Source organism: Schistocerca piceifrons, chromosome 3, assembly GCF_021461385.2.
Source record: "Schistocerca piceifrons isolate TAMUIC-IGC-003096 chromosome 3, iqSchPice1.1, whole genome shotgun sequence".
In the NCBI taxonomy this organism is placed as follows: domain Eukaryota; kingdom Metazoa; phylum Arthropoda; class Insecta; order Orthoptera; family Acrididae; genus Schistocerca; species Schistocerca piceifrons.
In genome coordinates this window covers 458,679,427-458,696,164 of record NC_060140.1, presented here as the reverse complement: position 1 = coordinate 458,696,164, position 16,738 = coordinate 458,679,427, and the positions used below count along the sequence as shown (strand labels likewise).

Genomic DNA, 16,738 nt, shown 5'->3' with positions numbered 1-16,738 from the left:
GGTTGAGAAGCGAGTGAGACAGGTTTGTAGTCTATTCCCAATGTTATTCAACGTGTACATTGAGCAAACAGCAAAGGAAACCACAGAAAAATTTGGAGTAGAAATTAAAGGTTCAGAGAGAAGAAATAAAAGCTATAAGGTATGTAGCTGACGTGGTAATTCTGTCAGAGAAAGCAAAGGGGCTTGGAAATGCAGTTGAACGGAATGGACAGTGTCTTGAAAGGAGGATGTAAGATGAACATCTACAAAAGCAAAACAAGGTTAATGAAATGTAGTCGAATTAAATCAGGTGAAGCTGAGGGAATTAGATTAGGAAACGAGACACTTAAAGTAGTAGATGAGTTTTGCTGTTTGGACAGCAAAATAACTGACGGTGGTCGAGATAGGGAGTACACAAATTGTAGACTGGCAGTGGTAAGACAAGAGTTTCTGAAGAAGAAAAAATTGTTTACATTGGTTATAGATTCGAGTGTTAGAAAGTAATGAAGATTTTTGTGAGGTAAGTGATTTGTGAAAGGTATAGGTTAATGTTAGTCAGGGCCATTCTTTTGTAGGGATTTTTGAAAGTCAGATTGCGTTGCGCTAAAAGTATTGTGTGTCAGTTTAAGCACAGTCATGTATAATTTTTCTAAGGGGACGTTTCATATGTCGACCCTTAGCTGAGGATACCTCACTGGAATCTTCTGATTTTTTTCTTGTAGTTTGTGTAATTAGTGTAGCTATTGTTTATTGCTAGCGCGTAATTGTAGAGAGAATTTCCTTTGTAGTTGTAGTTTTTCATTCTTGTACAGTAAAACAGTTGTGTCATGCATGTAGATTTGCACCAAGTATTTCGCAGCTGCGCTTGCAATTAACTAGATATTATTTTCAGTGCTATGTTAATGTGTTCTGTTATTTTTGCTCTTCAAATTGTGCTTTTCTGTGTTGTCGTGTGAAATATTGTGACAATAATGGCGTGTGAAAAACGTAATACTAGGCTCCAAAGTAAACTGAGAAATGACAGTGAAGACGAAAGCAGTGTGTTAGCGCCACCGTGTAATGAATTAACTAATGTTCAACATAGTAATTTGGTAATTGTGCATAGGGAAATGGAGCGGGCGGCAAACAATGGCGTAGACAGTGAAACAATTAGTGAACAGGGAAGCATTATCGATCGATCGCTCGGCAACAGCTCGCCTCAGGAATCCGAAATGACAGGACACAGTTTTACAAATACTGTAGATTCAGGTTTTGCGTCCTCACCGTTTTCTCAAATAAGTCAAGACACATTTTCTGCTTGTCAAAATGTGAATGTTGCCGGTGCAAATGCACTGCCGAAAAGCGTAGAGGAACAGATTCTAGGCACTAATGCATTGTTATTACAGCTAATGCAACAAATGGAACAAAATCAGAGACAAACACAGCAAAAGCTTCAAAAGTTAGACACAATGGAACAACACCAGAGACAAACACAGAAAAAGCTTCAAAAGTTAGACACAATGGAACAACACCAGAGACAAACACAGCAAAAGCTTCAAAAGTTAGACACAACGGAACAAAATCTTCAAAAGTTAGACACAATGGAACAACACCAGAGACAAACACAGCAACAGTTAGACGCAATGGAACAAAATCTTCAAAAGTTAGACACCACAGTTGAACAAACACGTGAAGATTTAACTACTGAGTTACATAAAATAGAATCGAAATGTCAAAAAGTCTGTAATGACGTAAAAGCACAAATTTGTGAGCATTTCCAACCTATTTTTTCGCGTCATGAAAATGCATTACAGAATCACGAAGCAGCCATAAAAGAACTGCAAACTACTGTTCATGAAAATCATGAGACCTTGCAAGCTAAAATTGACTCAGTTGCATCCACCGATTCGGTTATGCAACTTGCAAAAACTCAGGAAAGCTTAAAGGACACATTAGATACGATTTCAACACAAATGGACACTCTGAAACTTGGTTCAGAAAAACACACAGAGGAAATAATTTCACTAACGGATAAAGTAGCTGAACTTTCAGATCAGTTCACTAACTTATCTACAAAGGTAGATGATGATCTGAATGACACAAGACCTATAGCCATCACTGACACAGAGGAGTATGAACAAATTAAGAAATTCAAACAAAATCAGAATCAAATTAATACGCAACACAAAAGAGAAATCCGGGAAGTACAAGATCAGTTGGCACAAGTAATACGAAAATTACATATTTCAGAGGACACTCGCGCTCCAACACGGGAAGAGGGACTTAGAAATACGGAACAACCACAAAATAATAACACAGTACACTTCGGAAATTATGAAAGAAATTGGCAAGGCACACCGAATTTTGAGATGGAACCGCCGAAACGACGTAACAATGACCGACATGTGACTCGCCGACATGATGATTTTGGCTATAAGCTGTTGATTACTACACGTAAATTCAAAACATTTAAGAATTCTGGCAACGACATTCACCCACAAGCATGGCTCCATCAATTCTCTCATTGTTTTCCTCCCAACTGGTCGTTAGAGCACAGATTAGAATTTATGTGTGGCTACTTAGAGAATGAACCAGCTGAAAGAATGCGATCGGTCATTCACGATTGTCACAGTGAAGGAGAATTTTACCATGCGTTCCTCTCAGCATATTGGTCTCAAGCTACATAAGACTGAGTAAAACATAGCATCATGATGATGAAACACTTTGAACAATCTGAATTTTCCAGTCATGTCAAATATTTTGAAGACATGTTGCACAAGAATCAGTACCTGTCAAACCCATACAACCCCTCAGAACTCATCCGCATTTGCTTAATCAAATTACCTGAACATTTACGACATTTTACTTTGGCAGGACGTTGCAAAGACGACATTGAAGCTTTTCAGGGGCTCTTACAAGAACTGGAAATTGACACTGACAATCGCGGAACGCGAAAACAGGAGCGCAACAATTACAGGTCACATCCATCACAATTCCGCGATGACAGAAATAATAACTGGACACAACAAGGCTATTCTCACAACACAAATCGTGACCAGAACAGACACCACCAGTATGACAACCGTTGGCAGAGTAGTAATAATTACAGGGAAAGATCACCTCTCCGCGGTAATGACTATCACAGAGACAATCAGAGAAACAGACAATATGGGAACCAAAACAATTATTATTACGGGAGACAGAATAACTTTAGACGCAATGGTCCAGCGCGCAGTTACGATTCAGGGAGAAATTCTCCACCACTTAACCGACAAGAAAGAAACTACAGGAACTACCGACATGACGACAGACGATATGATCGTAACGACAGACCTGAATTGCATCAGAACTGGCAGGATTTAAACAGGGCAGGGCCCTCTCGACAAGGTGAATTTGTAGAAGTTAGGTCTCCTAATCCCAATAACGACACGCGCCAACAAAGGAACAGACAATGACTCGCACCGCAGGCAGCCGCGTGCGCCGGCTGGCTCAGAGAAAAATAACATAGACGGTAACCTTGAGAAAAATTCCAGTATTCTTTACCGATGTATACCGCATGATAATTGCGTTTAGGTTGAAACTCTGCGTACTATGAAGAGTAAAGGATTGCACCACATTTCACATGTAAAACCGTTTATTGAAAGATAATCTGTTTTTTAACTTTGTCTTTGCCATATAACTTTTCACTTTACATCGCTAGTATGCTTTGTCAGATTTAGAATCTATTAACATGCAACAATGTTTGAAGTTAAATATCCAGTCAAGAACCAAGAGAATTTATTTAAACAGAAATTACGAATGCATTGTTATTGTGAACAGACGACACAGTGTTATTGTGTGTGTGCATTCTTGCTTGTTAGTTGCACGATTACGTAACGACTATAAGGCTCACATACTTAGAATATTTACCAGTACTGCTAATGAGATTTTAATGCAACATTTTGGTTTATTTGAAAATACATTCTGGATTTAAAGTACTTTCTGTGAGATACCAGATGACACAGTGGTTAGTTTATGTGACAGCTACACGATTTTATCACGACGCTACTAATGAGTGACAATTTACAATGTTGCTTTTGCGGTGTTTCTGTTTTATATCTGCACCGTTTTTCTGAATTCTTCTGGAAAGTAAATCATGTTTAATAGTAACTTTGTGGTATACCTACAATAAGACAGCCTTTTTTTTGTTTTATAGCACAACAATACGTTACAGTGTAGTACTTTCTTGATCACAATACTGTACATAATAACTACGATATCTATACGCAAAGCATTTCACTTTTGTTTATCATGAGGTAAGTACATTGGCTTCTGCAGAACTTAGCTTTCGGAGGAAAATAACTACGACACTTCCACAGAGATTATCTTACAACAAGACGCACAGTTTAGCGCTACAGTACACGTATTTGAGTGATTAATTTCGTACTTAAATCATTTATTTTTAAAGATATTTGAAGTACAATGATACAAACGTTTTCCGTGATACATTTCATTCCATTGCTGTAATCTGTAACACCTGAGGGTATAATTACATTAATCCTCAGGGGGGCAACGCTTGCTTTGTGTATCATGTGTTTGGCAAGCACAAGGAGCCCTAACTAATATGGTATTTGCTTCCACAACTTTACACATCGGTACCATATTTCTCTAACACATAATTACACAGCTATCTGATCATTTAACTGAGAGAGACAAACTTTTTTACTACGGCAGTGACAGATGTTTATGTAATTACACCGTTGGATAACTTCACACTTAAGAAATTGTATTTTGTCTGTACTTTGTGAACTGTTCATATTGTTTCGGACCCATTGTGATATTATGAGAGCTTTGAATGATATATTTGGTATGGGATCACGATTTTTAAAGTATGTTTGAGGTAGATGACATTACTGAAATGAACAGAGAATTTTCTTTAGGTTTTGAAATTATTGCAGAAAGCTACAACGTTTTTGAGATTTGACTGAGGTGTTATGATGTTATTATTACGATGACGATGTGTATTATGCTGTTGAGATATGTTTATGATGAATAAGATGATGGTACCGTATATGAGGAATTTGATTATGCTATGTATTTCTTATGATAAAATATTGAAGAAATGTCGACGAATATGTATATGTATAATAAGGTAAGGAATAATGAGCAGTGGTTAGGGACTCTGATTTGTGGAAAAGGATGTTGGAAACGAAGAATCGTAGTTTAAGAGTTATGAAATGTGTGTAAATGCGTGAATGTACCACAATGCCGACGAAAATTTGTTGGACACTGTTATATCAACAGGATTTTGTTTCCACAGCTTTGTAACGCAAATTCTTGACCTATGAAATATTTTTATATGAGACTGTCACTGTAGCGGAAATTGCTGTCATAAATATTTCCGTAAGAAAGTTAAGTGACCACCTGCACGTAATGCGTCGTGGACACCCAGCTGTGTCAGACGCCTGGAGAAAAAGCCATTAGTGTGTGCCTTTTCAGAGGCACAGGTAGAAAAAAAAGAGGAGGCCATTATTCTCGCTATTGACATTCCTTTGCAAAAAAGCATCGCAAATACGACACGCTAAAACTAGAAAACATAATATGATTATACTGTGGAGCTCTTAATTTATGATATTTACTAAAATGCCTAATGAAACGATGAGAAACATTTCACGGCTACTGTCTTGCTAGTTGAGAGAAATGCCATATGACTTGCTTTATGTATTTATTTACTCATTTTGTTTAATATCAAGTTTCTAGCTGCAGAAGCATTGGTTAAAATAAAATTTAATAGATGTACTAATATAAATATTTTATGCCTACAGATCCAGTAAATAATTTTATGATCTATTAAAAAAAACGAAGGAGCATAAGAAGACATTTCCCTCCACAGGAATTGCATACAGAAATTTCTTTTCAACTACTTGGTAATTTTTTTGGGAATAACTTCTTGTGGTGCACCACTTTAATTACATAGACATTAAGATGTGAATATACATTTCCCTTATCTGCATTGTTGTCTTTAATGTAATATTTTTTCTGCTTGAGCTATGTCATGTTCAGATGTAAGTTAGTGCATTTGCTGCTGCTGTTTGTCAGGCATAGTGCTACTAAATTTCACTTTGTATTACTCTGTTAAGCTAGTTTTACTACTGATTTATTTTTCTTGTTGCTGCACATTGGCTCATATTAGTTGTAGTGTTGCATTGCTTGGTAATTTAGATTTACTGTAGCTTGCTTTGCAATTTCCCATTTTTTTTTGCTGTTTGTGTTAATTGTTTTGTGCTGCTGCATTGCCTCGTCCCTTAGTTTAGCATCTGAGCTCAGTAGATTTAAGTTAGCTTGAGAGGGGGTAGACTATATAAGAAACTAACTATGATGGATTGGAAGAAATGCATTGAGAAGCTATAAGAAAATGGTTTGGCCAAAAAAGTAATGTACAGTGGAGAAAAACTATTTTTGAAAGAGGATATGAACAGAATACAGAAAACATGCTTGGATAGGATTTTTTTGGTGGAAACAAATGTTGAAATAAGAAAAAAAAGATCTATGGAATGAAGTTTTGGGTTGGCCTGGAGTACGAAATGTTACTCTGAAAACGAACCCTGTCCTTTCCTTTTGTGTTATCCCACTATGTGTTTGTGTACTCTTGTATATTTGTGCTTTTCCTGTCTTTATGTGTTTAGCTAATAAGATTTATGTTGTAGAAATTTTCTAGTACTAAGCTACATTCACTATGATGAGGAATACTGTTATCCTCAAAAATAATTGGCATCAGTAATATGTTATTTACCTTGTAAATATGCTTAGACATTATTGATCTGTTCTGTTTTGTTGCTCATGTGTGAAGTTGATGTTTCAAAAGTTATTCTGATCTTTTATGTATGTACTTATGTCATAATTCCTGTAACACTGATGTATCTGTTTATTTCTATTCTTTTGTAAAGCCTGTACTACTACAGAGTTATCTGTATTGTTATGTTCTTTAATGATGTATTTTGTACCTTTGTAATTGTATTCTTATGCTATAAAATTGTAATTGACACCAGTTCATCACATTATTAACTTGTAAGTTACATTTCACTACACACGTTTCTGATGGTCATAGTATATGGACAATATGTGAGAAGTAGGGACTGTTAGTGTTTGCACGTGTGTTAATATTTCAGCAAGGGACTGGATAACAGCATTGCTGGTTCTAAGGACAATTCCAAAAACTTTGTGAGTGCACAAGTGGTGGTTATGGACTTGCTATATTATCTGCAAGACTCTTCAATGGTGATTGTGCACCCGCACAGTCACAACAGATGGCTGCTGACCATCTCTACAAGGACTACAGTGGGTCTGCATCTCTGATGGCCCACCAATATCATTATTTCTACAAGGACTGCGGTGGGTCTGCATCTCTGGTGGCCCACCAATACCGTAATCCCTACCAGGACTACAGTGGGTCTGCTCTGTGATGACCTACCTACCAATCTTCTTCAAAACGTCGAATGACTCTGCTGTGGGTTTGCTCTGTTGTGGCCCATTACCTGTCAGCATGTCAAGAGTGAGCACTGTCTTTCCGTTGGAAGGACAACACTACTTCTTCAAGACTGCATGGAAATCCACTACTTCCGTGTGCATTGTCTTTTACTGCTCAGACTTTGAGAAAAGAAACGGCAGATTTACTGTGATGAATGATCAGGACTGTCTTTATGGACTGTGAGAAAATTTTAAATTTTGACCAACATTGTATTAATAAGTGTGTGCATTTGATATCTTTCTTACTATAATTATGAAAAATTTTTCAAATCTGTATTGGCCAGTGACCAAAACAATTTGTAAAATTTTTTGTGGGGAGCATGGGGGCTATGTAAGTAGGCTGTTTATGTTTTCTTATTGGCAACGTTACGTAGCGCTCTGTATGAAAATCACTGGGTGTGCTGTATGCAGTCTGTGGCTAGTTTGCATTGTTGTGTGCCACTGTAGTGTTGGGCAGCTGGATGTGAACAGCGCGTAGCGTTGCGTAGTTGGAGGTGAGCCGCCAGCAGTGGTGGATGTGGGGAGAGAAATGGCGGAGTTTTGAAATTTTGAAGACTGGATGTCATGAACTGCTATATATATTATGACTATTAAGGTAAATACATTGTTTGTTCTCTATCAAAATCTTTCAATTGCTAACTATGCCTATCAGTAGTTAGTGCCTTCCGTAGTTTGAATCTTTTATTTAGCTGGCAGTAGTGGCGCTCGCTGTATTGCAGTAGTTCGAGTAATGAAGATTTTTGTGGGGTAAGTGATTTGTGAAAGGTATAGGTTAATGTTAGTCAGGGCCATTCTTTTGTAGGGATTTTAGAAAGTCAGATTGCGTTGCGCTAAAAGTATTGTGTGTCAGTTTAAGCACAGTCATGTATAATTTTTCTAAGGGGACGTTTCATCTTATAGTGCTGTAGTTCTTCTAGTGTTATCTCTCACTAGGCTCCACTCTTGGTTTGTAATCAGAGAATAAAATGTTTCTTTCCTTTGGTTATCCAAATATGTTTTGGGATATGTAGACCATCTTCTGTGATTATAACTTTACTTCAGTGTTGAAACAGTCAATTTTTAAGTAAGGTTAAATATTACTTTGAAATGAACTGTCATGTTACATAAGTACACTTTTCTTGTTGTTACATAAATTAATACTTTTCATTAAGGTCACAAATTTATAAGGTGCCATTCTTCGATGGATTTTGTGCTTTAATAGTATAGCTACAATAATAATCTTATTTTGTTTACATGAACAATGTCTCTGACATAGCTCTGCAAGAGAAACTTTTCTACAGAAATCTTATATTTTTCTTAAAATTAAGTGTGACATACAAAAGAGAACAAATAGGTAGTAAGAAACGTTATCTGGTAAGTAAAACCAAGTAACAGAACCGGACACATTTGGGAAACCATCATAGAAGCTCAAAGTGGCAAGTACAATGTCCAGCTGATTCAGCAAGGATTTACAGGAAATTATATCAAAACAGATTAAAAACTTTTGATAAACGAAATGTATGGTCTGTAAAACTAGATGGGTCAAAACTTAAATAATCGGTAATAGAAACTTTAGGAATATAAGGAATTAAAGACATAATTTTAAAATATCGATTAAAGATGTGAAAGAAAACTAGAGGCCACATTTTGCATTGGTTAATACAAAGGGAGTAGAAATAAGTGTAATATCAGCATGAATGATTATATTCAGAGAATTAAGGCATGAAACGTTGGAAATATTTGTAAAAGAGCTTGGACAAAAACGAGCCTCCAAAGCTTTTAAAAATTCTAAGACAATGGTTTTGTAAAAACAACTCAGAGGTATCCGGGGTCCTCTGGCCAGCTTAGGCCCAAAATAAAGACTTTCTTCGGCACAATCAATTATAACACACTCCTAAAGACATGAAAACTCTACAAATTAAGGATACACTTAAACTTTTAGACTCACAAGAGCCAAGGCAAAATTTCCAGATGTGAACAGCATGGATTTTGAAAATCACTGATTATTCAAACGTCAAACAGACTAAAGTACCCTTAAAAACAGATCCCATCTGAGGGTTACAACCGCATTTTCACAAGACATTTTTAGTTTCGTAATCGAAGTAAGGCCTGTAAAAAACAGATCAATGGCATTTTTCTTTAAATGTAATTAAGGCATGTGTACTGATCAACCAAGAAAACAAAACAAACCCAGAGAAATTAAATAGATAATGAGAAATCGTAGAAAACACAGTCTTTAAATTTCCACAAAATCATGAGAAAATTCTAAAGGGTGATTACAATACCTGCCTAGTGAAAGATACAAAAATGAGAAGAACAATTGGTGATTTCCCTGCACAAAAATGGACTAAACAAACTGAGACTGGTAGGTGCTGAAATTTCAGTCTCAAAATCATGTCAACCCGTTTTAATCTCAAAATAAAAAAGAGACATGATGGTCATGCAACAAGAATATAGGTGAATTCCACATTATTCAAATCACAATGTCGTTTCCACATCACAAAGACATTTTACATATTCAACTTCGCAGGAGAAAAGATATTGACACAGACCATATCTAACTGAAGTGAAACAGAATTTAAAGCCCAAGAAAATTTAGAAAAGGATGTCAGTAATTCGTAATCGGATCCTAAAAAGATCAACCACCACTGTCAGCCAGTGAACTCGATAAAATGCGAGCTTAAAAGTGGGAAAAACTCAAACGCTCATAAAAACTGCTCAAAACCAAATTCCTTTACAAACGCGGGTAAAAGTTGTTGGTGGAATGAAATAAGAAAATGCAAATGAAATATTCCTGGTAATTAGAAAAGAAACTTCAGAATTAGACAAACAATAAGACAATCAACTCATTGAAATTGAAGATAATTATTGAGGACTTTTCATAAAACCTTAGAAACAAAACTAAATGGATACTAGCCCGAATATCTCTGCTTCAAGAACGAAAATGGACGGTTAGCACGTAACAACCAAGAAAAAAAGTATAAAACTTTGCAAATATTAATACAAAATTAAAATACCTTAAGCCCACTGAAAGATTTATACCAAAAATTCTCTGAAAACCAATACACAGATGTTCTCTCACATTGTTGGTGTATTTTCCCTTAGAGAATACATAAGTATCACACCTGATCTGACATGACGAGCGAGCTGTCCACCTGCAGGTCAGTAGCATTGACAGAGCGCAGGAAGTCCACCAGCTGTTGTGAATCATTTGTCTCGAAGCCAAGGGCTGCTCCCAGTCGAAAGGCGTTCTGGCGGGCCAGCTCCAGAGAAGGTAAGAGTGCAATGAAATTGCCACTCTGGATGATAATTCTTGAGAAAAGGCCTGCACAGATATGACACACATCAAGGAAAACAAAGTGGTAATATGTTTTATTGCAGCCCCAAAATGAATTTTCAGTAATAATTTTCGTGATACACTATTCAATCAGCAAATAGTTATTACACATTTATGTATTCACTGCTTGAAATGCAACTGATTATGGCCATTAGTATCTTTTAAACTCTAGTGGTGAAGTCTATTATTTGAGTATGGTACCCAAATTGTATTTAGTCAGCAGGTCAGCTGGTGCAGTAGAGAGTAGCTATTTAGTCGAAATTTTTAATTAAACTTCATAAGGTTTTGTTAGACAGTGATTTTGTACTAGAATTAACCAACTGAATAACTACAAACACAGCACAGAAGAAAAGGAAAGTACACTGATTAAAAAAATACCGCAACACCAAAAAAATAATTGACGTAGAGTAACGAAATTTCGGGAATACAATTCTCTACGCAACATATTTGAGTATTAACATTTGCAAGACCATAGGTTAATGTAGGCGCGAAATAAGCCTTTGGAAATGTGAAACGCTGGAACATTAATAACGTGTAACCACCAGAATGTTGAAAGCAAGCATGCAAACGTGCATGCATTGTATTGTACAGGTGCCGTATGTCAGTTTGTGAGATGGAGCTCCATGCTTGTTGCGCTTGATCGGTCAATACAGGGACGGTTAAGGCAGTTTGTGGATGATGCTGGAGTTGCCATCCAACGATGTCCCATTCGTGCTCGATTGGAGACGGATCTGGTGATCGAGCAGTCGAAGGCAACATGTCGATACCCTGTAGAACATGTTGGGTTACAACAGCGATATTTAGGCGAGCGATATCCTGTTGGAAAACACTCGCTGAAATGCTGTTAATGAATGGCAGCACAAGAGATAGAAGTAACAGACTGACGTACAAATTTGCAGTCGGGATACGTGGGATAACTACGAGAGCGCTCTTGCTGTCATACGACATTGGAGCCCAGACCATAACTCCAAGTGCAGGTCCAGCATGCCTTGCACTCAGACAAGTTGGTTGCAGGCTCTGAACTGGCTCCCTTCTAACCAACACGCTGCCATAACTGGCACTGAGGTAAAAAACACAAAAGACCTCCAACCTTGCCCTCGTATGAACTCTCGCTTGACATCATCGGAGTTGCAATTAGTGGTGGTTTGGCGTTAGTGGAACGCGTCTGAGTCGGATTTATCCTTGAAGTAACCGATTTGTAATAGTAAGTTGGGTCACTGTGGTGCCAACTGCTGCTCAAATTCCTGCTGCAGATTCAGTACGATGCGCCAGAACCATACGTCGAACACAATGGTCCTTCCTTTCGGTAGTGTCACGTGGCCGTCTGGAGCCCGGACTTCTTGCGACCGTACATTCCCGTGACCATCGCTGCCAGCATTCATGTACATTGGCTACATTCCTGGCAAGTCTTTCTGCAATATCGCACAAGGAACATCCAGCTTCTCGTAGAACTATTACACGACTTCCCTCAAACTCAGTGAGGTGTTCATACTGGTGTCTTTTGTCGCCTTAAAGGCATTCTTGACTAACTTCAGCTCACCACATTGAATCTCAAAGGTAACTAACGCTCACCACCATTTCAGCGGGTATTTAAAGCAAACCTGATTTGCATCCTCATAGTAGCGCTGCTACTGCCATTCTTATGCGACTGGCCCAAAATTTGAATAGGCGTCATCTTTCAGATGTAGAAACACACCTACCAACTTTCATTTATGCCGCACAAATTCTTCTTGGTGTTGCGATTTTTTCCGTCAGTGTATACCATGCGCAAAATAATAAATTCGGTAACAATTACAAGTCAATGTCTTGGATGACACGACAAGCAATTTTATCTACAGAGAGAACTTCATTTATTATTAACAGGAACAAGAAACTAAATAGTTAATAGAATAAAAGGCGAGAAAGTCAAAGCGTTCAAAGTTCTTAGAAAGATGTTAGAAGGAAATGTTTGAGAAAAGTAGCTATACATGGAAGAATAGAATTTTTGGAATAATCTGGGATGGTTCCAGTAAAATGAACCTAGCCAGACGTAGAATGTATAACGCTGCATTATAAATTAGACAAATTAAAAATATTGTAGAAAACTTAAAAAAAGGTTAAATAAGAACAACAAAATGCGCATTCGTGAGGTGTATTAGGACACAGGTAAAAGAGAAACGATAAGAGATACAAATTTCACCTTTTTGAGCTTTTATGTAGATGTACTTACAGTTATGTATGAGCTGATCTCCAAGCAACTCAGGGAAAATTACTAACAATAAAATGCGTTGTAAACGCTAGCAAAGGTCTAAAAATTTAATTAATAAAAGATGAGGAAGGAGCAGAAACAGAAATGCTCAGAACGATAGTTTAAAAATATGATTCTAAGGAATAAACCGAAAGAGAATAGAAATGATGTGGTCTGGAGACATGGTAGAAAGGCTCAAGAAAAGGAAATAGTATCTAAGAATGAACTAAATCTGACGTGTAATACTAAGATGGCGGTGGAAAGTGAGAAGTTTGGTGTCCACAGGGAGCGTTTCGGTGTGACGTGGTTTGTATCAAGTTCGGGTATATTTAGCTGCGAAGCTGACACTCTTGAAGCAAGCGGCTTATTTTTGACGCGGTTGGTTCTATCAATTACACTAAAACTCTAAAACAAAGGATTAGTCAACATTTTTAAGAGTCAGTGGCAAACAGTGATCACCAACCTGTGGACAGTGGGGAGACGAGATGGTAAGATACAGACCATCCACCGGCGCTCTGACCCCACAGAGTGATGAGGTCAGGGTCGCCACCGAAGCTGGCGATGTTCTGCTTCGCCCAGGTGAGCGCCAGGTGCTGATCCTTGAGACCCGCATTTCCAGGGACGACGGCGTCACCTGTACTCAGAAAACCTGCGACAAAACCCATATTTGATCTTAAGACCTCGTTGCAACCAGTGACACGGAACTGTAGTTTGTGTAATGTTTCCATGAGACATCCAGTATAATTCAAATTTTAGGAAGTCTTTTCTACAGGTATTTGCCTGGAGTGTAGCTTTTTATGCAAGTGAAATATTGATGATTAGCAGTTAGTACAAAATAGGAGTGTTTGCAACGTGTAACTATAGAAGAATGCTGAAGATTAGATCGAATAAATAAGGCTGAATCGAATTGACGAAAAAAAGAAATTTATGGCACAATTTGACCGGAAGACGGAATTAATTGTTAGAACACATTCTGAGGTATCAAACAAAGATCTGTTTGGAAATGGAAGGAAGTGTGGAGGTAAAAATTGCAGAGGCGGACCAAGGCTTCAATACATTGAACAGGTTCAAACAGATGTAGGCCGCAGCACTGATGCAAAGATGAAGAGAGAGGATAGACTAGGAAGGAGAGTTGCGTCAAAAGTCTTCGGACTGAAGTTTACTACAACGACAACATGCTATGTACCAATTATTTACATTGCGTATCATCATAGTAAAGTTGTTTTTGTTGTGTAATTTTATGGCAAGCTATGCTTTTATGTTGATTTGCTTCCTGTACTGGCAAATGTCAAGTTATACGGTCTGGAGTAGAAAGTCTTAACGAGCAACGATGGAAAAAAGAATAGCAGCAAGTGATGCGCTAGTAGAGAACTTCGCCATGGACAGCGGAAGTAGCCTCAGGTATTATTTTAACACAGACAGCGACAGTGGCATGGATGATTCAAATGGCTCTGAGCACTATGAGACTTAACATCTGAGGTCATCAGTCCCCTAGACTTAGAAATACTTAAACCTAACTAACCTAAGGACATCACACACGTCCGTGCCCGAGGCAGGATTCGAACCTGCGACCGTAGCAGCCGCGTGGTTCCCGACTGAAGCGCCTAGAATCGCTCGACCACAGCGGCCGGCCTATGGCATGGAAATGGTAATAATCGCATGCTTGAGTTAAGGCTCTAAGAATGAATTGGACGGAACTTGATAGTTTATGTGAAGCGCATTGTGAATGGAGGCGGAATCACGTAATTCGGAGATCTGGAGTGAATTGAGTGCTAGCTGAACATCGTTACTGACAACAACGCTATCGTTACAAAGTATGAACTATGAAGTAAGCTAAGTCGTTGAGATTCATATTAATGTATGATAATCCCAGTGTCTTTATGTCAATATAACTCGATTTCAGTAATTAATCATTCTTTTTTCTTTTACCTGAAATGGCAAAATTTTCTGTTTTCTACTTTTTTTTACAGTTAACTCGCACTAGGGCGTCTTTCCGTTCCAGCTACTGCTTTACAGGTACGTGTTTTCATACCAGTCGTACGCATGACTACTTGTAAATTTTATGTCGCCATTTGCTGAGGGATGCGCTCATGCACATCAAATACCGCTTGCGAATGGCACAATAACCAAAACTGGACAATAGCGGAAAATAAATAATAAATATAGTTGACGGCGGCAAATGCCATTTCGTAAATTATGTACGATGTCACGTGTTTTACGATCCAACAGCTTCTCCTGATTGCTATTCTGATAATCGCTAGATAATGAAAGATCATTATTAGAACCAACGGAATAATGTTCCTATCGGAGCACAAAAAAGGAGAATATAGTCCTGTTTAAAAGACTATGAATGAAAAGTGGGGTAACACCCGCCTCAATCTATCTTCCACAGCAACCTTCACAATATTCCCAAGAATTTTGGCAAGCTGACATATTCGTGCTCTTTTTAACGTGCGACTCACCTCTCACTTCCACGAACTCTTCTAATTTGTAACTCGCTCATATCCACAAGTCCATCACTGTAAGTCATTCACACCAATCCGCTTCCACTTCCCCATTCTCACTCACCCCTTCAGCCCATCTCACTGTCATTATCTCTTTGTTCTCTCTATCATTGTCTCCTGTGTCACAGCCACAGTCTCCTTCGTTCTGTCCTACTACTACTATCTCACAGGAACTTTCTTCCTCTTGCTCTCTCTTACTGCTGCTGTCTCACTCACCTCTCCTCACTGCTGCTACCTCTTGCGACTGTCACTATCTCTTCTTCGTAGTCATTCTCATTTGCTCTCACCCACTGCCATTTTCTCAATCTCTTTATTCATCTCCCACTGGCATTGCCTCCTCCACTCTTTCCCTTGCACTGTTCTGCCACAATCCACTATGTTCCACTGCCACTGTGGCCCTCTTTCTCTCTCACTCCCATTGTCTCCTTAGCTCTTCCTGTACCACAACTACTGTCTGCTGTCTTCCAGTATTTATTGCTCTTCCGTCTCTTTCTCACTGCCAATATTTCTTTCTCTCTCAGCATCAAAAAGCGCGAATATGATCGAATGCCAAAATTTTTGGGATAACTTTTGAAGATGCTGAGGAAGATAGAATGAGGCAGCTTGTGCCCCAGTTTTCTGTCAATCTCTGAAACAGGAGCATTTCGCTTTTTTGTGCTCTGACAAGAGCATTTTTCCGCTGGTTCCCTTCTTTTCCTTGCCAAACCATGTCACTCATACGAAAAGAACCTTTGGGGCTGTGAAAATTTGATAATTTACTTATGTAAAGCTGAAGTGACGCAAAACTAATTTTACAACTCTGAAGGGATTCCACGTACTTAAAAATTTTGCACATGCTTCAATACTGCACCATAGGTTCGCAGAAACTCTGATGATAATGAAGACACTTCATAGCATATTTTTCCGTGATTCGTCACTTTATGATCTTCTTTTTCTACTCACACAGAATTTTACGTCCTTATTTAACGTGTTCGAGAAGGGTAACTTTGGACCTCTGTATCCCGGAAACGGATAACGATATGAAGAAAATTTTCAAGGTTCTTCGAATATATGGTAAAAATCGTAAAAATTGAAACAATTTTTTGTGCGTAACCGTTTGGGAAACCGTGTCTCGGTTTTGGTACGAAATAAAGGGTAAAAACGCGTTTTTGAGAATTTTCGAAGGAACCCCCAATGAACTAATAAAGATTATTAAAAATAGGATGTTATCCCTTCTAGATAAATGTC

The 16,738-nt window shown here is 38.1% G+C and overlaps 1 protein-coding gene across 1 annotated transcript in view; it reads right to left on the bottom strand.

The window, feature by feature from the left end:
• Positions 1-16,738, bottom strand: part of LOC124788743 (venom carboxylesterase-6-like) — a 132,664-nt gene that overhangs the window by 21,683 nt on the left and 94,243 nt on the right. Inside the window, exons 5-6 of the mRNA XM_047256025.1 lie at positions 13,471-13,656; positions 10,569-10,768 (exon numbers count right to left, since the gene is read on the bottom strand). Of these exons, the coding sequence (XP_047111981.1) occupies positions 10,569-10,768; positions 13,471-13,656 (386 nt within the window). The remainder of the gene's footprint in view (positions 1-10,568; positions 10,769-13,470; positions 13,657-16,738) is intronic.